This window comes from Neoarius graeffei, chromosome 20 (assembly GCF_027579695.1).
Source record: "Neoarius graeffei isolate fNeoGra1 chromosome 20, fNeoGra1.pri, whole genome shotgun sequence".
Taxonomy (NCBI): domain Eukaryota; kingdom Metazoa; phylum Chordata; class Actinopteri; order Siluriformes; family Ariidae; genus Neoarius; species Neoarius graeffei.
This window is the reverse complement of record NC_083588.1, coordinates 36,994,149-37,017,078: the sequence shown is the minus strand read 5'-3', so window position 1 is coordinate 37,017,078 and position 22,930 is coordinate 36,994,149. Positions and strand designations below refer to the sequence as shown.

The window sequence follows — 22,930 nt, the reverse complement described above, 5'->3', positions numbered from 1 at the left end:
GGCGACTTAAAGACTAGTCTGGCTAACGCGACTTCAAAGATCTGCGAGCATTTGGTCTGGCAAAGATATTACGCCCAACCATTTCCCAAAGTGCGTGGTTGACCCGCCTCCCTGAAATGCCTCAGTTTGCTATTGGTCGAAGCCAGAAAAGGCTGTGACGAAGCTTAAACCAATCACATCACTCTTTCCTCTGACGTATGTGACGCGACGGGGCTAACTGGTAGATTAAACTCTCACCGAAGCCGGTCGGGAGCAAGGCGAAAACGTCCTTCCTTTCAATAAATACCTCCAGGGCTGCTCTTTGCTCCGTTTTCAATGAGAACTTGCTCCATGTTCGTAATGTTTCTAGTGAATGAAGCGCTTCCGGCATAGATTCTGTAAACAATCTATGGCTTCCGGTCGCAGTTCTACTACGTCAGTGCCTTGAACACGCCTCTACCCAGGGCCGTTGGAGATGCTCAAAGTTGATTGGCTTCCGATTTTTCGGGAGCTTGGAAGAGCTGTAGATAGCTTGCCTTGCCAAACTAAGCTCGCAACAGGCCCTCGTGTTGCATCACACTTAAGATGGGCGGGCCCAGGCTACTTAAAGACAGAATCTCTGAACATAAGACCGCCATTAGAAAGGCTAATTTTGATTATCCTGTTGCCAAACATTTTTATAATGTGCATAATAGTAATCCAGATAGTCTCATGGTTGAAGGTCTGGAGACCATTATGGAGAACATTAGGGGTGGTGATAGATTAAGGTTATTATTACAGAGAGAAACTTTTTTTATATATACAGTTTACAGGCTACAACATATCCAGGGCTAAATTAAGAAATTGATTTTAGTTCTTTTCTGTAATGGTCTATTGTCTGATTGTCTTTTTCTAAGTGTTTTCTTTTTCATGCTCATATGGACTTAACCTAAGGGGTATTGCCATCAAGTGGCTTTTTCTTGAACTGCGTACCTGTGAATTCATTACCAGTTTGCATTCAAGTGTTTTAAAATTAGTTTACCTCTTAAGAGGAAATTGTTTGTTGGAGCAGCATGCCCTGAAGAAGGCTGTCTGTGCCGCTACACGTGGGTTGCTGCTCAGCTCATGTTTTCTGTATGAAATAGCCATGTAAAATAAAGGCTTTTTTACCTCCGCCAAGGAGGTTATGTTTTCAGTAGCGTTTGTTTGTTTATTTGTTTGCTTGTCTGTTAGCAACATTATGGAAAAAGTTATGAATGGATTGCTCTGAAATTTTTTCCAGAGGTGTGACTGGGCACAAGTAACAATCCATTAAATTTTGGCGGTGATCCGGATCACCTTCTGGATCCCGGAATTTTTTAAAGGATTCTTGGTGGAGGTCTGCACTCTCCGAGTGCTTTTCTAGTATATAGTTGGATATGAAGAGTGCCTTGGATTCCTTCTTTTTTCAAAAGTTTTTGCATTCCCTATACCAAAGAGCACCTTCAATTTTTTATTTTTTATTTCTTTTTTTCATCAATTCCTGAGCACTTTGGATTTTTTCTCATCTTATGAAGAGTAGTATTACCATTCATACTCTGTAGTCAGTATGTTGTAACGCGTATGGCATATAATTACTCCTTGATTACGGAGTTGATATTTCCATGCCTATGTCCTATGTGCTGTTTGTTTTGGTTCAAATCTATGGTGTGTTTCTAGGATGGCCGAATGCAGAAACTGGAGAAAGCCAAGATCACTCTAAATGACTGTCTGGCCTGCAGTGGCTGCATCACATCAGCCGAGAGCATCCTAATTACCCAGCAGAGCCATGAGGAACTGTACCGAGTGCTCCGCCTCAATAAGGTACTGATGCATAACGTTTCTGAAAATTACTCCTAAACATAGTGTACGTCAGAACAAGGCTGCATGACATAGTTGTGGGGAACCTTGGGATTCCAAGATCGGTCATCTATTGATAGACTGTTTGAAGTTCACAAAGGTGCATGGAGCTGTTTATTTTATTTCCAGATGGTCACTCACATATTTGGCCTCTCTCCATACACTCCCAGTCATGATCATATAGTGCAGTGTTTCTCAACCACTGGGCCGCGGCCAACGTGCCATCTACTGGGCCGTGAATTTTCCCTCCAAGTTGAAACAAATTTTTACCCATAGTAGGGTGCAATTGCTGAGTTGCATCCAACATCACGTCCACCGCATTAAAGGAGATACGCAGAACCATGGCCTTAATTTTTGTTTATAAATGTCTTGAAATCTCAAGAATGACATAGGAATAGTTTTAAGCATTAACAATAAACCTAATATAGTAATTTTTATGATTAAAATGATTCATATAGGTAGCGGTGTGAGTGAATGACCTTGACATCTGTGACGTCACAGCAGGAAGGCTATCGGTCTCAGTGCCACTTCCGCTATACTAAAACACAGAGCTGACTGCAACTCCAATCCTCCATTTTGAGCTAATTTATCGCCATGCCACGTAGATGTGTTTTTGGCCGGTGCAGCAACGCGACAGAAGGTGGATTTATGTTGCATTCATGGCCCAAGGATGTTCAAACTGCAAAGATTTGGACGCGTTTTGTGAGAAGTTCACGGGCACATTGGGCGCCTACGAAGTGGTCTCTCCTCTGCTTTACGCATTTTACTGAAGACTTGTACGAAACCTCTGATCTGTTGAGGAGCGTTGGCTATAAGCCTGTATTGAAAGAGGGTGCAGTACCAACAATTAAAGGAAAAGAAAACTACAAGAAAAAGAAAGAGAGATAGAGAGAGAGAGAGAGAGAGAGAGAGAGGAAAGCAAGTTCAGTTGCACCAGTTCTCCCAGAGTGTGAGCTGAGGGTTGTTGCTAAACCCCGGGACAGGATGTGACCTCTTATCGCTTGGGCAGTGATTTCCCTGTGGTTGTTGCTAAAACTGGTGATGTCCTGTCTCGGATTTTAGTAATTGCTTGAGCCGAGCAATAATGGCGGAGTACTCCGTATGGAGAATGAGTGGACCAGTCGTCTAATTTCTCTGCTGGATATGCTTGCCTCAGCAGCAGTATCTCGCCCTTACGTGGAAAAAGCGAATGAACGGAGAACTGAATGAACAACTGAAAGTCAGATTGTTTTGAAACAATCGACCACAAGATCGGCCTTCAAGAAGGGAGAACACAGATGGGTAAGCTCCGACTCAAATTTGGATACAAAACAATTGTTTACCTGCTGTGGCGTATTGATTTACCACATATTTGTTGTAGGGTAACCATGTTCTTTTAGGTTTGTGATCCATGTTATCTGGATCTATGTGTGTATAGATAGTTTTCACTGACGTCACGGCATTCTGGGGAACGCCCCCCAGCTGCCATCTTGGAGGGTAAACAAAACGGACCATCGCCACTACCGGCTACGTTATCTCGGACGAATTTATGAAGTTATATAGTCAGTTTTCTAAAATAAAGATCAATGTCGGCAAAATCAAGCAAAGAGAAGTATATAGATACATTAGACGACATCTCACGACAACGGTATGCAGCCAAACTGGCCTTGATTGGGGGAATTGACCCCTACGAAGTGGACAAAGATGCATTTTCAAGTGACTATGCAGGGCTGCCAAAGCCTGAAACTGCCAAAGCCTGCTCCAAAGCCTGAAACTGACTTCATCAAACTTTAAAGGCTGTCTGATATATACACCTTTATATATTCACAGCGCGCCTTTTGGCGGATGCCGCCTGAATCGTGCAGATCCGGTTTTTTTTTTTTTTTAGGGGGGGCATTGGAGTGTCTGATTATAATTTCAAAGTAAATTCTGTATTAAAATTACTAAATAAGCAAATCTGTTACAGTCCATGAAACAGGAAGTATAAGGATGAGAAAAAAACAGTTTAAATCGGGAAGCTGCGCACATTTGCGCAGTCCTGCACACCGCTCGGGCTGCACAAATGTGCGCAGCTTCCCGATTTAAACTGTTTTTTTCTCATCCTTATACTTCCTGTTTCATGGACTGTAACAGATTTGCTTATTTAGTAATTTTAATACAGAATTTACTTTGAAATTATAATCAGACACTCCAACGCCCCCCCTAAAAAAAAAACGGATCTGCGCGATTCAGGTGGCATCCGCCAAAAGGCACGCTGTTTGCATCCCAAACACAAATTAAATCATACAGAATAGACCTAAAATGTTTTTCAGAAATGACCCTTGTGTGAGTGAAGTGACAAGTTTCAAATAGAAACGTGCCAAATGAGCGATATTAAGTGTACATTACAATGTAAACGTACACTCAGCGGTTCCAGTTAGGCATTCTCCAGAGAGTGTTCACATGATGTTTTGGTTTCCAAAAACAAACTTAAACACAATTGATTGTTTATTTAAACAACTTACCACTTATAAAATGATCGGAGCAGACTTTGCTGTGTTTGGAAGGCTGATAATCCTTGCGGTTGATTCTCGCAAGCCATAGATTTCTCCTTTGTATGCTGAGTTTGTTTGCTTGCCTTCGTGTTCCCGTACAGTGGGAATTCCATAAAAGCTCCGCTTGACTTCATCATCTGACCTATTACGACAGCCGTGAATACAACAAGTGTGCACCATTGCTAGCTTTAAATAGTAGTAATGTAACTATAAATGTAAATAATATATAAATGAATGTAACTCGCGCGCTACAATGTGTGCTCAGTGACCCGTACGGTAAGCTAGCCCTCCAAGATGGCCGCCACCAGGGAATCCCCGACTCTGTGACCTCATGTGAAAAACTATCTATACAAACAGGTCAGGGTGTAGCACATGTGCATGGGGCAATGAGGAAGTTTTTGGCTGAATAAAGTAACAACAGCATGTCGATGTTCCTCTCATTACTATATCATATCTGGCGACGAGAATTAAAATAAGTTTTCTTCGCGGGGAAGGGGAGATGCGCGGTGTCGGCAGTAGTGAGTACAATGGCCCTGTTTGGAAGAATTGATGAGTTTAAGCCGGAAAACGAGCTGTGGTCGGCCTATATTGAACAGCTTGAACAGTTTTTCAAGGCTAATGACATCGCCAATGGGAAGAAAGTTGCTACGCTGTTAAGTGTAATGGACGCAACTACATATGGACTTTTAAGAAATTTAGTGCAGCCCAACAAGCCCAAGGACAAGACGTTTGACAAGCTAGTGACTGTTTTAAAGGAACATTTTGAGCCAAAGCCACTGTTGGTAGCAGAAAGGTTCCGGTTTAACCGGTGTAATCAAAAAGCTAATCAGCTGGTCGCACAGTACGTAGCGGAGCTGAAGCAGTGTGCAGCTAACTGTGAGTTCGGCGCAAACCTGGACGCATCACTACGAGATTTCGTATTCCACTGACGAACCTGAAGCCTGCCAGAGGAGACTCATCTCATCTCATTATCTCTAGCCGCTTTATCCTGTTCTACTGGGTCGCAGGCAAGCTGGAGCCTATTCCAGCTGACTACGGGCGAGAGGCGGGGTACACCCTGGACAAGTCGCCAGGTCATCACAGGGCTGACACATGGACACAGACAACCATTCACACTCACATTCACACCTACGGTCAATTTAGAGTCACCAGTTAACCTAACCTGCATATCTTTGGACTGTGGGGGAAACCGGAGCACCCGGAGGAAACCCACGCGGACACGGGGAGAACATGCAAACTCCGCACAGAAAGGCCCTTGCCGGCCACGGGGCTCGAACCTGGACCTTCTTGCTGTGAGGCGACAGCGCTAACCACTACACCACCCTGCCGCCCCAGAGGAGACTACTCTCCGAAAATTATCTCACTTTTGCCAAAGTGTTTGAGATCGCCCTCAACATGGAGACTGCCGACAGAGACGCACGTCAGCTGAGAGGGATGGAGGTGGAAACCATCGGAGCTACAAGCGTCCACATGGTGAAGCAGCCAGGAGCCAGGAACTGTTACAGGTGCAAGGGGAAAAATCGTAATGCAAACGAGTGCAATTTCAAGGAGACTAAATGCCATAATTGTGGAAGGATAGGACACATTTAAAAAGGCATGTCATGCAAAGGCAAGGTCTGAGTGCACAAAATCAAGAGGAAGGGGACAGCAAAAGAAAAACACCAAATATGTGACAGCTGAAGAAGATTCAGATCTTGAAATGTTTGCTGGTTTGACTGTCACGAGTGAGGATACCAAACTGTAAAAAAAAAAAAAAAAAAGCAACATTCTCAATTAATGATGTAGGTTTAGAGATGGAAATTGATACTGGGGCTAGGAAGAGCATCATTTCAGAGAGAACATGCAGAAGGCAATTTTCACACATGCCACTGCAGAGTGCTAAGGTTAAGCTTGGAGCTTACAATGGCGGCCACATTCCTATTCTGGGTCAGATCACAGCCACAGTAGGCTTTCAGGGTCAGACAGCAGTTTTGCCACTTCTAGTTGTTAGAGGGTAGGGAGCAACATTATGTGGCAGGGACTGGCTAAGGCAATTCAGACTAAACTGGGCAGAGATCAGTTATCTGAATGAAACGAAACGTAGCTCAGTTGGTGAGATGCTCAGGAAATACTCAGAGGTGTTTAAGGAGGAGTTAGGGATGCTTAAAGTGCATATTCTGGACCAATTTCGTGTTTTTTTTTTTTTTTTTTAAATATATGAAAGTATGTCCCTTTACACACTCATCCAGAAGGGTACTTTTGCACAAGGCCATCTGTCTACAGCAGAAAAAAATAACAAAACACGTCTGGAAAAATCCCAAGGGAGTCTGAAGCCAGATTCGTGATGTCACCTGCAGAAGCGCAAGCAGGCTGCGAGAGCTTTGCATGGTTTAAGTGCACAGCCTGTGTAGACCAAGCACTCCCATTTCTCTCTCATTGTCCGGTCTTTTGGAAAACGATGAGTACTAATCCCATCAAGATTGGTGTTGCTACACCCTCCTACAATACATCTGTTAACCATTTTAATAATTACATGATAACGTTGAAGAAATTTTGCAGAAAATCATCAGGTCGTTTTCTCATAAACAAACCAGCACTGATGTAGGATTCAGAGGGATGGCTTGATTTCAGCTGAATTTTTCTGGTATTGCACAAGGTAAAAAAATTGCAGAGAATGCAGAATGTTACAGATATTTGACCAAAGTTTAATATAAAATAGGGGAATTACATTGATCTTGCTCCTGAATTTACCCGTGATATGCACTTTAAGGACATTAAAGCCTCAATCGTAGTTAAACCTGATGTGCCTCCTAAATTTTGCAAACACAGGCCCCTCCCATTTGCTATGAAGGAGAGGGTAGAGAAAGAGCTCAAAAGGCTGGAGGAAGCTAACATTATATCTCCAGTTAAGCATAGTGACTGGGCAGCACCGACAGTCCCGGTGGAGAAAAAAAGATCAGTCACTTCGCCTGTGTGGTGATTTATAAGGTGTCAGTTAACCAGGCACTTGAAACAGATAGCTACCCCTTGCCTCGTTTAGAGGAGCTTTTAGCAACCCTTAGTGGAGGTAAGATTTTCTCTAAAATTGATTTAGCAGCAGCTTATCAGCAAGTTTTGCTAGATGATGACTCCAAGAAAATACACTACCATCAACACCCACAGGGTGTATGTGTACACAGGGAGTTTGTGTATAACAGACTTCCTTTTGGGATCAGCTCCGCCTCCTCCATCTTCCAGCGGATTATGGAAAATGTAATGAAAGACTTACCGGTGGTAGTTTTTCTTGATGATCTTCTCATTATGGGACGCTCGGAGGAAGACCACCTCCACAACCTTCAAAGGGTCCTGCAATGCTTGCAGGAGAATGGACTACGAGTGAAACGCTCAAAGTGTGAGTTTGACAAAACTCAACTAGAGTACTTGGGCCATGTACTGGACAAACGTGGTATTCACCCTTCAGAGGACAAGGTGAGAGCAATATGGGAGGCTCCTGCTCCTACCAACGTTAAGGAGCTCCAGGCCTTTTTGGGACTTTTAAACTATTATGGGAGATTTTTGCCTCAGCAGAGCACGGTGTTGGCACCATTGTACAGACTGCTTAGAAGAAGTGTAACTTGGAACTGGGCTGAGGCAGAACAGTCTGCTTTTGTGAAGTGTAAGGACCTGTTGACTAGTGACCAGGTTTTAGCACACTATGACCCCAGTCTCCCACTCACCTTGGCATGTGATGCCTCTGCATATGGCATTGGAGCAGTGATTCAACACACCATGTCTAATGGAGAGGAGAGACCAATTGCTTATGCTTCGTGAACATTGTCTCCAGGAGAGAAAAAATATTCTCAGATAGAGAAGGAAGCGCTTGGACTGATTTATGGCGTAAAGAAATTCCACCAGTATTTGTGGGGTAGACATTTTACTTTAGTCACTGACCATCGCCCTTTATTGGCACTTTTTGGCGAGCACAAGGGTCTGCCTACACCGGCTGCCACACGCATTCAGCAGTGGGCCATTATACTGTCAGCTTATGACTACCACATTTGTCTATTGCAAGTCAGAAGAGCACAGCAATGCTGATGGGCTCTCCCATTGCCCTTTACCTGAGACTAGCAACACAGGAACTACTGTAGCATCGGCTACTGTCCACTCACTGCTTACAGAGCATCTACAAGAGGCACCACTCAATGCTACACTAGTCGCCCAGATGACACGCACCGACAGTGAGCTAGCCCGAGTCTACAAGTATATCATGGATGACTGTGGGTGGTAGAAGAGAGCAACTGGACTTGTTTGAAGATTCTTGAAAACGTTTCACCTCTCATCTGAAAGGCTTCCTCAGTTCTGTCTGACTAATAGGGAGTATCAGGTATTTATCCTCTCATGGATCATAATAGAATCAGAATTCTGTTAGCTGCATAGTAGGTGGCTGATAAATGATGTCTTAGACCCCCACCTCTGTTCAGTGATGGCTGTTCCAGGTTGGCAAAAAAAGAACGATCCTCTCTGGCTAAAATGTCTGCCAGTTTTCTGGAAGTCCTCTCATACTCCTGCACCAGTTGAAGGGATCTCATCCCAAAGTGCGTAGAAACATGTCTGTGAAGATTCTCAGTCATCCAGGTCATAGTAAACCTGGATGACTGAGAATCTTCACAGACATGAAGATTCTCAGTCATCCAGGTTTACTATGAAAAAAAACCTGGTCATAGGTTTTTTTTTTTTTTTGCCAACCTGGAACGGCCATCACTGAACAGAGGTGGGGGTCTAAGACATCATTTATCAGCCACCTACTATGCAGCTATCAGAATTCTGATTCTATTATGATCCATGAGAGGATAAATACCTGATACTCCCTATTAGTCAGACAGAACTGAGGAAGCCTTTCGGATGAGAGGCGAAACGTTTTCAAGCATCTTCAGACAAGTCCAGTTGCTCTCTTCTACCACCCACAGTTTACTATGACCTGGATGACTGAGAATCTTCAGACATATGTCATGGATGGCTGGCCAACCCAAGTAGAGGAAACTTTTGAAAGTGTTTTTCACAAAGAGAAATGACCTATCCACAGAGCAAGGTTGTGTCCTATGGGGGACCAGAGTCATTGTACCCTCAAAAATGAGAGACGTGGTGTTAAAGGAAATTCACTCAGGGCACCATGGTATAGTGAAAACAAAAGCTGTTGCTTGTTAATTTGTATGGTGGCCAAATCTTGACTTGGACGTGGAGCAAATGTGTAAAGAATGTGAAGCATGTCAGTTGGAGCAAAAAAGGCCTCAGCACGTTCCACTACACCCATGGGAGTTTCCAGGTAAGTCCTGGAAAAGACTACATATAGACTTTGCTGGACCTTTCCTGAACAACATGTTCATGGTCGTGGCTGATTCGTACACAAAGTGGTTGGAAGTGTTTTGGATGTTGCAAATCACTTCCCAGGCTACTGTGACTAGGCTAAGGAGACTGTTTGCCTCCTATGGATTGCCAGAGCAAATTGTAACAGATAATGCCACCACTTTCACTTCTGAGGAGTTCCAGACCTTTGTCAAGCAGAATGGGATTCTGCACACAAGAAGTGCCCCAGGACATCCGGCGACAAATGGTCTGGCTGAGAGATATGTTCAGACATTCAAGGCGGGTATGAAAAAGCTTGCCAACACTACCATGAACATTGATGACGAGCTGTCCCTGTTTTTGTTGCGGTATCGGACCACACCTAGCTGCACAACTGGACAGTCTCCTGCTGACCTGTTTTTACACAGACACGTCTGCACAAGGCTGGATTTCCTGAAGCCTTGCGCCAAAGAGACAGTATCAGCAAAAGGACCACCATGACTGCAGTGCTGCAGATTGATCATTCAGCGTGGATGACGATGTGTACCTGCATAGCACTGTGGGAGGAGACCACAAGTAGGATTCCAGGGTTGGTGGTGAGACAGACTGGCCCTGTGTCATATGAGGTCTGAGAGCGGGATTCTGGCACAGTGCACAGACGTCATGGAGACCAGCTGCGAGCTCGAGCCACGGCTGAACCTGACACAGTGGTAGCTAACTCTCAGGTAGAACAGTTGGATGGTAAGGACTGCAGTAGTTCTCAGGACATTGTTGACTCCACTGTGCAGTCACCAGAGCTCCTGGAGCCTGAGCCCGTGGCTCTGAGGTGCTCAGTGCGAGTGAGTAAACCACCCAAGAGATTTATGCAATGAGACTGTATACCTACACCGTGTATGTGATTATATACATGCTTGTTGCTAATATGCCTAAGCACTCGTACTGTATGGGGTTAGTAGAGAATAATAATACCAAAATGGTACAAAATGTTATTTGAGTTTAACTGAAGCCATTTGTTGTTGTGTCACCTGACAGTTGCGGTTCACTAACCAAAAAAGAAAATGGATGTTATTATTTCTGTGGTTACTCCCTATGAATGTGAACTTGTTTTTGTGGAATTATTTTAGTTAACTGTTGTTCCCAGTTAAAAGGGGGGATAATGTGGTGTATTGATTTGATTTACCACATATTTGTTGTAGGGTAACTATGTTCATTAAGGTTTGTGATCCATGTTATCTGGATCTGTGTGTGTATACAAACAGGTCAGGGTGTAGTGAGCATGCGCATGGTGCAATGAGGAAGTTTTTAGCTGAATAAAGTAACAACAGGCATGTCGTCGTCCCTCTCGTTAATACATCACACCTACATTTAGATTAATACATGTAACTTGTATTGTGTGTAAGTTACCAATATAAGATTATTTAATTTGCTTCAGAATGTGATTGTCTCAGTTCATCTGATTTATTTAATTAGCCTTTTACGTTTTATCAGTGAAAATGCGTGCATGTATGTTGCCTAAGTTATAACATCTATCCTGTTTTAATGAAGTCAAATCGGTCTTAGTTGAGCAAGTCGGTAATGGTATTTTTCTTTTCAATGTAAATTTTTATTTATATGACTTTGGTTTATAGCTGTCAAAGGCCTTGTCCTTAAAACCGGTTACCGCTGTGACGTCACCCACTCAGGGCTGGCTGGCTCAGAGGGGCAGCTCGAATGTCAACTTTGTGGTCGATTTTTAACGCTTAAAAATATATTTTTTAAATTCCCATTTATGCAGCATACAAGAGTCAAGGATGGAGATGCTATCCACTCAGAAATGTATTTAAAAACAAAGGTTTTGCGTATTTCCTTTAAGCTACAGTCACACGATAGCTCACAATGCTTTGCGATGGGTTATCGATGAAAATGAGGCATTTTGATGGTGATGCATGGTGATCTACACATGAGCTGAAAGTTGTGGTCACACAGCAGGCAAACATTTGACTGTCACACCTTCACGCCCTCGAGTCTGGCGCAGCTCGAGCAGCCACGTGAGCCGAGCAGATACGGACGCTGTTTTCACATAGGCGTTGGGAAGTATTATCATCACGATCACATTTATTTCTAGCCATGTTTATAACGCTGTTTAAATACTCTGCTTTCTGATTTTTGCCTTTTTTTTGTTGTAAAAATCACGCCTGCTGCTAAACTCTTCCTGCACTTGGATCCCTCTACCACCGTCTATCTTGTAGTGTCCTGATCCCCAGATCTTTAACCCAGCCACATATAGAAAGTTGTACTCCTCCATGCTCTTCCAGGTTTTCATCTGTGTGTCCATGTAGAACGCTGTCTGCAGCACCAGGTAGTTTGAGATGTCGGGGAACTCCACGGATGGATAATTTTCCAACGCGTAGGAAAAATCCTTCTTTGTTAGCGTATAAGGATCTAATCCCATTGAGTGGTTTCTATATCCACTTCTTTTGAGTGTACTTCTTGGTTTTAATAACTTTGTGTTCAGCAAACAAGCATGGCAATAAGTTCTTGTGTTAATGGACCAGACTCCACTTTTGGACCGTTAATCCCTTTTGGCTGAGAATGCCCTGCACGCATGGTTTTATGTTGGCTTCTGGCACAACCATACAGTTTTAAATACAACACCTACAATTAAAAACAGCTTGTTTTTATTGCATTTATTTAATTCTTGGGCTCCCATCTGTAACAGGGATTGATGCTGCAGTCCATTAATACATTTTACAATAGATTATTAGAGTCTAATAGAATAGATGAGGCAAAATAATTAGGGATGTTTTTTAATGGGCCCTGAATTGTTACAAGTATGAATAGGTGGGCCTCAAAGCAGAAAAGGTTGAGAACCCCTAATACAGTACTAAGAGTTGTTGTCATTTCAGTAGTCAGACTATTAGAAGTGATGTCAGTATCATTTTAAAGCACTTTAGTCTTTGTTTCCAGAATGCTGATTTAATATGTGCACCTTATACGAAATCAACATAAGATGCTTTGCACGGCATCCAAGAAAACATCCTGAAAATGTGGTTCAAGTCATCATATCCAGCTGAAGGAATGCATAAATTTATTAGTATATTATATTGCAAGTATAATATATATTCTTTTGAAACGCTTCAGTGGGCTGGCATTCCGGCTAGCATGTATTCCGCAGTCATGCTAAGTGTTCCTGGGATGGGCTCCAACCCACACAGCTCAGACCAGGATGTATATGAATGCAGTTCTGGAGTTGATTATTGGTTTGGAAATGCTCTTGTGTGCTGTACGAGCTGTGTGCGGCTCACTGTCCATGTGATCAAACAGTTATCTTCCCGCCATTTCTTGAGTTTAGTGATGCTGGGATTTTGTATGATCACAAAAATGCTTGTGCTGCTGTTTTCTAAGTTAAGGAAATGTGAGTGATGAGTGTCTGTCTGTGCAGCAGAGTAGCAGCAGTGAGCAGACACTGGTTGTAGTGTCAGTGTCGCCACAGTCTCGAGCTTCCCTCGCTACACACTACTCTCTCAGCAGCAGCGAGGTGGCCAGGAGGCTCACAAACTTCTTCAAAAATCTGGGTGAGTAGTGAAAGCTTGGAATGGGCCAGTGCTCAGAATATTCAGACCTTTTAGACTGAGCAAAAATGCTTTTTGTCTCTTTTCTCATTTAATAATAATAATAATATAGGTTAAACCTTACCTTCATGCTGATATTCTACAACCCCGATTCCAAAAAAGTTGGGACAAAGTACAAATTGTAAATAAAAACGGAATGCAATAATTTACAAATCTCAAAAACTGATATTGTATTCACAATAGAACATAGACAACATATCAAATGTCGAAAGTGAGACATTGTGAAATTTCATGCCAAATATTGGCTCACTTGAAATTTCATGACAGCAACACATCTCAAAAAAGTTGGGACAGGGGCAATAAGAGGCTGGAAAAGTTAAAGGTACAAAAAAGGAACAGCTGGAGGACCAAATTGCAACTCATTAGGTCAATTGGCAATAGGTCATTAACATGACTGGGTATAAAAAGAGCATTTTGGAGTGGCAGCGGCTCTCAGAAGTAAAGATGGGAAGAGGATCACCAATCCCCCTAATTCTGCGCTGACAAATAGTGGAGCAATATCAGAAAGGAGTTCGACAGTGTAAAATTGCAAAGAGTTTGAACATATCATCATCTACAGTGCATAATATCATCAAAAGATTCAGAGAATCTGGAAGAATCTCTGTGTGTAAGGGTCAAGGCCGGAAAACCATACTGGGTGCCCGTGATCTTCGGGACCTTAGACGGCACTGCATCACATGCAGGCATGCTTCTGTATTGGAAATCACAAAATGGGCTCAGGAATATTTCCAGAGAACATTATCTGTGAGCACAATTCACTGTGCCATCCGCTGTTGCCAGCTAAAACTCTGTAGTTCAAAGAAGCCATATCTAAACATGATCCAGAAGTGCAGACGACATCTCTGGGCCAAGGCTCATTTAAAATGGACTGTGGCAAAGTGGAAAATTGTTCTGTGATCAGATGAATCAAAATTTGAAGTTCTTTATGGAAATCAGGAACGCCGTGTCATTCGGACTAAAGAGGAGAAGGACGACCCAAGTTATCAGCGCTCAGTTCAGAAACCTGCATCTCTGATGGTATGGGGTTGCATTAGTGCGTGTGGCATGGGCAGCTTACACATCTGGAAAGACACCATCAATGCTGAAAGGTATATCCAGGTTCTAGAGCAACATATGCTCCCATCCAGACAACGTCTCTTTCAGGGAAGACCTTGCATTTTCCAACATGACAATGCCAAACCACATACTGCATCAATTACAGCATCATGGCTGCGTAGAAGAAGGGTCCGGGTACTGAACTGGCCAGCCTGCAGTCCAGATCTTTGACCCATAGAAAACATTTGGCGCATCATAAAACGGAAGATACGACAAAAAAGACCCAAGACAGTTGAGCAACTAGAATCCTACTTTAGACAAGAATGGGTTAACATTCCTATCCCTAAACTTGAGCAACTTGTCTCCTCAGTCCCCAGACGTTTACAGACTGTTGTAAAGAGAAAAGGGGATGTCTCACAGTGGTAAACATGGCCTTGTCCCAACTTTTTTGAGATGTGTTGTCATGAAATTTAAAATCACCTAATTTTTCTCTTCAAATGATACATTTTCTCAGTTTAAACATTTGATATGTCATCTATGTTCTATTCTGAATAAAATATGGAATTTTGAAACTTCCACATCATTGCATTCCATTTCTATTTACAATTTGTACTTTGTCCCAACTTTTTTGGAATTGGGGTTGTATATGGTTGGATTTGCTTATACGGAGTCTAAATTTTTTTGCGCGCGCTATATATTTCAGGTGTTCATTATGTGTTTGACACTGGCTTCAGTCGCACCTTCAGCCTGCTGGAGAGTCAGAGAGAGTTCATCAAGAGGTTCGCACAGAAAGAAGAGGACAAGAAAGCCTTGCCCATGCTGGCATCTGCCTGCCCTGGTAACAAACAGATTTTCTTTGTCCTTAGACTCCTTATACAACCGTAGTAAATCAAAGAGGTCAGGTTCTACTAGCACTGTGTTTGCAGAGGTTAGATCTGGTGATTGCTAAGATTAATGTCTGCCTTAGTAAGAAGAAGAAGCTTTTATTTGTCACATGTATATTTGGGTAGAGTGAAATTCTTTCTCTGCATTTAAAGGAGATATGCAGAACCATGGCCTCACTTTGGTTTATAAATGCCTTGAGACCTCAAGAATGGCACAGGAATAGTTTTAAGCGTTAACAATAAATCTAATATAGTAATTTTTACGATTAAAGTGATTCATATAGGTAGCAGTCTGAGTGAATGACCTTGATGTCCATAACGTCACAACAGAAAGTCTATCGGTCTCATTGCCACTTCTGCTATACTAAAACACAGAGCTGACTGCAACTTCGAGCTTCCATTTTAAGCTAATTTATTTTATAGATGTGTTGCTGGCGTGTGCAGCAACATGACAGAAGGTGGATTTATGTTGCATTCATGGCCCAAGAATGTTCAAACTGCAAAGATTTGGACGCATTTTGCAAGAAGTTCACGGGCACATTGGGCGCCTACGAAGTGGTCTCTCCTCTGTTCTGCACATTTTACTGAAGACTCATACGAGACCTCTGATCTGTTGAGGAGCGTTGGCTATAAGCCTGTATTGAAAGAGGGGGAAGTACTAACAGTTAAGTAAAACTACAAGAAAAGGAAAGTAATTTATTTATTTGATTTGATTTTTTTTTTTGAAAGAAAAGTAAGTTCAGTTGCACCAGTTCTCCCGGAGTGTGAGCCGAGGGTTGTTGGTAAAACCCGGGACGGAATGGGACGTGACATATTATCGCTTGGGCACTGACCTCCCCACGGTTGTTGCTAAAACCGGGGATGTCCCGTCCCGGGTTTTAGTAATTGCCTGAGCCGAGTAGTAATGGCGGAATACTCAATATGGGGGAAAACAGAGAACGAGTGGACCAGCCATCTGATTTCTCTGCTGCATATGCTTGCCTCAGCAGCAATATCTCGCCCTTACGTGGAAGAAGTGAATGAACGGAGAACTGAACAAACAACTGAAAGTCAGATTGTTTCAAAACAATCAGCCACAAAATCGGCCTTCAAGAAGCGAGAACACAGACGGGTAAGCTGCGACTCTCATTTGGATACAAAAAAACAAAACCACCCCCCTTAGAACTGCCACCTTATTGTGGTGGAGGGGTTTGTGTGCTTGAATGATCCTAGGAGCTATGTTGTTGGGGGCATTACGCCTCTGTTAGGGTTTCCCAAGGCAGACAGGTCCTAGGTGACAGGCCAGACCAAGAGCAGTTCACCAAAACCCCTTATGGAAATAAAAAAAAAAAATATATCAAGGACAGTGGCGTTGTCCGGTATGGTGCAGCTGGGACCCCACCCTGGAGCCAAGCCCGGGGTTGGGGCTCGTATGCGAGCGCCTGGTGGCCGGGCCTTTGCCCACGGGGCCTGGCCCGGGCTCAGCCCGAAGCGATGACGTGGGCCCAACCTCCTGTGGGTTCACCAACCACAGAGGTAGCTGTAGGGGGCCAGTGCAGTGTGGACTGGGCGGCAGTCGAAGGCAGGGGCCTCGACGACCTGATCCCCGAACACAGTGGCTAGCTGTTGGGACATGGAATGTCACTTCGCTAGGGGGGAAAGAGTCTGAGCTTGTGCGGGAGGTTGAGAGGTACCGGCTAGAGATAGTCGGGCTCACCTCCACGCGCAGCTTGGGCTCCGGAACCCAGCTCCTCAAGAGGGGCTGGACTCTCCATTTCTCTGGAGTCGCCCACGGTGAGCAGCGGCGGGCTGGTGTGGGCTTGCTTATAGCTCCCCAGCTCAGCCGCCATGTGTTGGAGTTTACCCCAGTAAACAAGGGGGTCGCCTCTCTGCGCCTTCGGGTCGGGGAGAGGGCTCTTGCTGTTTGTGCCTACAGGCCGAATAGCAGTATAGAGCATCCAGCCTTCTTGGAGTCCCTGGGAGAGGTACTGAGAGGTGCTCAGACTGGGGACTCCATTGTTCTACTGGGGGACTTTAACGCTCACGTGGGCGACGACAGTGACACCTGGAAGGGCGTGATTGGGAGGAACGGCCTCCCCGATCTAAACCCAAGTGGTGCTTTGTTATTGGTCTTCGGTGCTAGTTACAGTTTGCCCATAACAAACACCATGTTCGAGCATAGGGGTGTCCATAAGTGCACGTGGCACCAAGACACCTTAGGTCGGAGGTTGATGATCGACTTTGTTGTCGTTTCATCTGATCTCTGGCCCTATGTCTTGGACACTTGGGTGAAGAGAGGGGCTGAGCTGTCAACTGATCGCCACCTGGTGGTGTATTGGATCCGCTGGCAGAGGAGGAAGCTGGACAGACCTGGCAGGCCCAAACGTATGGTGAGGGTCTGCTGGGAACGTCTGGCTGAGCATTCTGTTGGGGAGGTCTTTAACTCCTACCTCTGGGAGAGCTTTTCCCAGCTTCCGAGGGAGGCGGGGGACATTGAGTCTGAGTGGACCATGTTCTCTGCCTCCATTGTCAACGTGGTTGTTAGGAGCTGTGGCCGCAAGGTCTCCGGTGCCTGTCGTGACGGCAATCCCCAAACCCGGTGGTGGACACCGGAAGTAAGGGATGCCGTCAAGCTGAAGGAGGAGTCCTATCGGGCCATGTTGGCCTCCGGGACTCCTGAGGCAGCTGACTGGTATCGGCAGGCCAGGCGTGCCGCAGCTCAGGCAGTTGTGGAGGCAAAAACTCGGAACTGGGAGGAGTTCGGTGAGGCCATGGAGGAGGACTATCGGTCGGCCTCGAGGAAATTCTGGCAAACTGTCCGGTGCCTCAGGAGGGGGAAGCAGTACTCTGCCAACACTGTTTACAGTGCGGGTGGGGAGCTGTTGACCTCGACTGGGGATATTGTTGGGTGGTAGAAGGAATACTTCGAGGATCTCCTCAATCCCACCATCACGTCTTCCATTGAGGAAGCGGAGGCTGATGACTCAGAGGTGGACTCGTATTTTTTCTACTTGGAGCAGGCTTTACTCTTAAATAATTCCTAATGTAAGGGTGCTGACCCAAATATGCAACTCAATTTCCAAAGAAAAAGGCCGCACCTTGCATATAATGTCCTTTTATTGCACAAACGCGTTTCGGCGTGTGCCTTCCTCAGTGTGCAACAATGTAACCACAAAAACACTTTTAAATACCCACACCCATTACCACACCCCATTACAACAAACCAATGACAATGAAGTATTTAGACCATGTGTCAAAATAATCCTTCGATTGGAAAAATACATTCACAAAACATTACAGACATTATGTGCATATTTACAATTATGTAATGCAGTATAGCCATCAGTACATTATTACCTTCATAAAAAACAAGTCAGGGATAGCTCTTCATTCATCCCATTCGGTATACACGTATTCAAATTAAAAATATACCATGCCTCTCGCTGTAAGAGATGGTTCTCTCTATTTCCCCCTCGTGGAGACCTGTAAACCATCTCTAGTCCCATAAATTTCAACATACTAGCGTCATGGCCAGCAGACTGGAAATGCCTTGCCACAGATGATTTTTCATCGTTTTTTCTTATTGAGCATTTATGTTCAAAAATTGGACTTGTCCATTACACAAGCCGAAGTCACTGAGGTGGTTTGCAAGCTTCTCAGTGGCAAGGCACCGGGGGTGGATGAAGTCCGCCCTGAGTATCTCAAGTCTCTGGATGTTGTGGGGCTGTCTTGGCTGACACGCCTCTGCAACATCGCGTGGCGGTTGGGGACAGTGCCTCTGGAGTGGCAGACCGGGGTGGTGGTCCCTCTTTTTAAGAAAGGGGACTGGAGAGTCTGCTCCAATTATAGGGGAAATCACACTTCTCAGCCTCCCCAGGAAGGTTTACTCCAGGGTACTGGAGAGGAGAATTCGGCCAATAGTCGAACCTCGGATCCAGGAGGAACAATGCGGTTTTCGTCCTGGTCGTGGAACACTGGACCATCTCTATACCCTTCATAGGGTGCTCTAGGGTTCATGGGAGTTTGCCCAACCAGTCCACATGTGCTTTGTGGATCTGGAGAAGGCATTCGACCGTGTGCCTCGTGGTATCCTGTGGGGGGTGCTTCGGGAGTGTGGGGTTCGGGGCTCTTTGCTAAGGGCTGTCCGGTCCCTGTACGAACGGAGCAGGAGTCTGGTTCGCATTGCCGGCAGTAAGTCTGACTTGTTCCCAGTGCATGTTGGACTCTGGCAGGGCTGCCCTTTGTCACCGGTTCCGTTCATAATTTTTATGGACAGAATTTCTAGGTGCAGCCAGGGGCCGGAGGGGATCCTGTTTGGGAACCACAGGATTTCATCTCTGCTTTTTGCGGATGATGTTGTCCTGTTGGCTTCTTCAAACCAGGACCTTCAGCATGCACTGGGGCGGTTTGCAGTCGAGTGTGAAGCGGCTGGGATGAGAATCAGCACCTCCTCCAAGTCCGAGGCCATGGTTCTCGACCGGAAAAGGGTGGCTTGCCCTCTTCAGGTTGGTGGAGAAGTCCTGCCTCAAGTGGAGGAGTTTAAGTATCTTGGGATCTTGTTCACGAGTGAGGGAAGGATGGAGCATGAGGTCGACAGGCGGATCGGTGCAACCTCCGCAGTGATGCGGTCGCTTTATCGGTCCATCGTGGTGAAGGAGCTGAGCCAAAAGGTGAAGCTCTCGATTTTCCGGTCAATCTATGTTCCGACTCTCACCTATGGTCATGAGCTTTGGGTAATGACCGAAAGAACAAGATCACGGATACAAACAGCTGAAATTAGTTTCCTTCGCAGGGTGGCTGGGCGCTCCCTTAGGGTGAGAAGCACAGTCACTTGGGAGGAGCTCGGAGTAGAGCCGCTGCTCCTCCACATCGAGAGGAATCAGCTGAGGTGGCTTGGGCATCTCTTTCGGATGCCTCCTGGACGCCTCCCTGGGGAGGTGTTCCAGGCATGTCCCCCTGGGAGGAGGCCCCGGGGAAGACCCAGGACACGCTGGAGGGACTATGTCTCTCGGCTGGCCTGGGAACGCCTTGGTGTTCTTCCCGAGGAGCTGGCCGAGGGGTCTGGGGAGAGGGAAGTTTGGGCTTCCATGCTCCGACTGCTGTCTCCGCGACCCAGCCCCAGATAAGTGGAAGAAAATGAGATGAGACAACAAAAACATGTTGTTTACCTGCATTTAGATTAACACATGTAACTTGTATTGTGTATTTAAGTTTCTGGTATAAGATTATTTAATTTGCTTCAGAATGTGATTGTCTCAGTTCATCTGATTTATTTAATTAGTCTTTTATGTTTTATCAGTGAAAATGCATGCATGTACATGTATGTTGCATAAGTTATAACACCTATCCTGCTTTAATGAGAGTCAACCCACAATCAATGACGTCAAATCAGTCTTAGTTGAGCAAGTCAGTAACGGTATTTCTCATCTTCACCATAAATTTTTATTTACAGTACTCAGCGTAAATGAGTACAACATTTCCAAAATGTTGACAAGACAAAGTTTAATATAACATCTGTTTAACTTTTCATCTCATTATCTCTAGCTGCTTTATCCTGTTCTACAGGGTCGCAGGCAAGCTGGAGCCTATCCCAGCTGACTACGGGCGAAAGGTGGGGTACACCCTGGACAAGTTGTCAGGTCATCACAGGGCTGACACATAGACAACCATTTACACTCACATTCACACCTCCGGTCAATTTAGAGTCACCAGTTAACCTAACTTGCATGTCTTTGGACTGTGGGGGAATCCGGAGGAAACCCATGCGGACACGGGGAGAACATGCAAACTCCTCACAGAAAGGCCCTCGTCGGCCACGGGGCTCGAACCCGGACTTTCTTGTTGTGAGGCAACAGCGCTAACCACTACACCGTGCCGCCCTCTGTTTAACTTATAACAGGAAAAAGTAAGGTTAATAATATAACTTAGATTACACATTTTTTTCAGTTTTACTCAAATTAGGGTGGTGCAAAAATGAGTACACCCCACAACAAAACCTACTACATCTAGTACTTTGTATGGTCTCCATGATTTCTAATGACAGTACCAAGTCTTCTAGGCATGGAATGAACAAGTTGGCGACATTTTGCAACATCAATCTTTTTACATTCTTCAACAATGACCTCTTTTAGTGACTGGATGCTGGATGGAGAGTGATGCTCAACTTGTCTCTTCAGAATTCCCCATAGGTGTTCGATTGGGTTCAGATCAGTAGACATGCTTGGCCACTGAATCACTTTCACCCTGTTCTTCTTCAGAAATCCAACAGTGGCCTTAGATGTGTGTTTAGTCATGTTGGAAAAGTGCACGACGACCAAGGGCACAGAGTGATGGTAGCATCTTCTCTTTCAGTGTAGAGCAATACATCTGTGAATTCATGATGCCATCAATGAAATGCAGCTCCCTGACACCAGCAGCACTCATGCAACCCCACATAAGGACACTGCCACCACCATGTTTCACTGTAGGCACCATGCATTTTTCTTTGTATTCCTCACCTTTTGCCATGCCATTCAGTTTTGAAGCCATCAGTTCCAAAAACATTTATCTTGGTCTCATCACTCCAGAGTATAGAGTCCCAGTAGTCTTTATCTTTGTCAGCATGGGCCCTGGCAAACTCTAGGCAGGCTTTTTTGTGCCTGGGCTTTAGGAGAGGCTTCTTTCGTGGATGGCATCCATGCATGCCATTCCTCTGCAGTGTACGCTGTATTGTGTCATGGGGAAATAGTCACCCCAGTTTGGCTTTCTACTTCTTTAGATAACTGCAGTGAACTTGCATGCCGATTTTCTTCAACCCTTCTCATCAGAAGACGCTCCTGTCGAGGTGTTAACTGCCATGAACGACCTGGACGTCTCTGTGAGATGGTTGTAGTTCTATCTTAAATTTTTGTACCACTTTTGCTACAGTATTCTGACTGATAAGTAAAGCTTTGCTGATCATCTTGTAGCCTTCACCTTTGTGGTGTAAAGAAATTCTTTTCTTTGGGGAATTCTGAAGAGACAAGTTGAGCATTACTCTCCATCCAGCATCCAGTCACTAAAAAAGATCATTGTTGAAAAATGGAAAAAGATTGATGTTGCAAAATGTCACCAACTTGTTCATTCCATGCCTAGAAGACTTGGTGCTGTCATTAAAAATCATGGAGGCCATACAAAGTACGAGATGTAGTAGTTTTTGTTGTGGGGTGTACTCATTTTTGCACCACCCTAATTTGAGTAAAACTGAAAAAATGTGTAATCTAAGTTATATTATTAACCTTACTTTTTCCCGTTATAAGTTACAGAGGTTATATTAAACTTTGTCTTGTCAACATTTTGGAAATTGTTTGTGTTCATTGAGATATTGTTTAAAATGTTACTTTTCAAAGGAGGTGTACTCATTTATGCTGAGCACTGTATATGACTTTGGTCTATAGCTGTCAAAGGCCTTGGCCTTAAAACCGGTTACAGCTGTGACGTCACTGGCTCAGCGTGGCAGCTCGAATGCCACCTTTGTGGTCAATTTTTAACTCTCATATATTTTTATTCCTATTTATGCAGCATACAAGAGTCAAGGATGGAGATACTATCCACTCAGAAATGTATTTAAAAATAAAGGCTCTGCATATCTCCTTTAATCCTGCAGTGAACACACACCCAGCTGCCCACTGGAAGAGGTTAGGTTCCTCAAGGACACTTCAGCCATGTCTGTAGAGGGAGGAGACAGTGCTCCTCCCTCCCACACATTTTACTGATGGTCCAGGGAATTGAACTGGCAAGCTTTTGGTCCCAA

General features: G+C 44.6%; 1 protein-coding gene across 2 annotated transcripts in view; it reads left to right on the top strand.

The window, feature by feature from the left end:
* Positions 1-22,930, top strand: part of narfl (nuclear prelamin A recognition factor-like) — a 48,645-nt gene that overhangs the window by 15,745 nt on the left and 9,970 nt on the right. Inside the window, exons 3-5 of one of the 2 annotated variants that reach the window (XM_060901620.1) lie at positions 1,657-1,800; positions 13,075-13,204; positions 15,000-15,134. In XM_060901620.1, the coding sequence (XP_060757603.1) occupies positions 1,657-1,800; positions 13,075-13,204; positions 15,000-15,134 (409 nt within the window). Of the gene's footprint in view, positions 1-1,656; positions 1,801-13,071; positions 13,205-14,999; positions 15,135-22,930 lie in introns of both variants that reach the window. The other variant, XM_060901619.1, reaches the window with a different exon arrangement.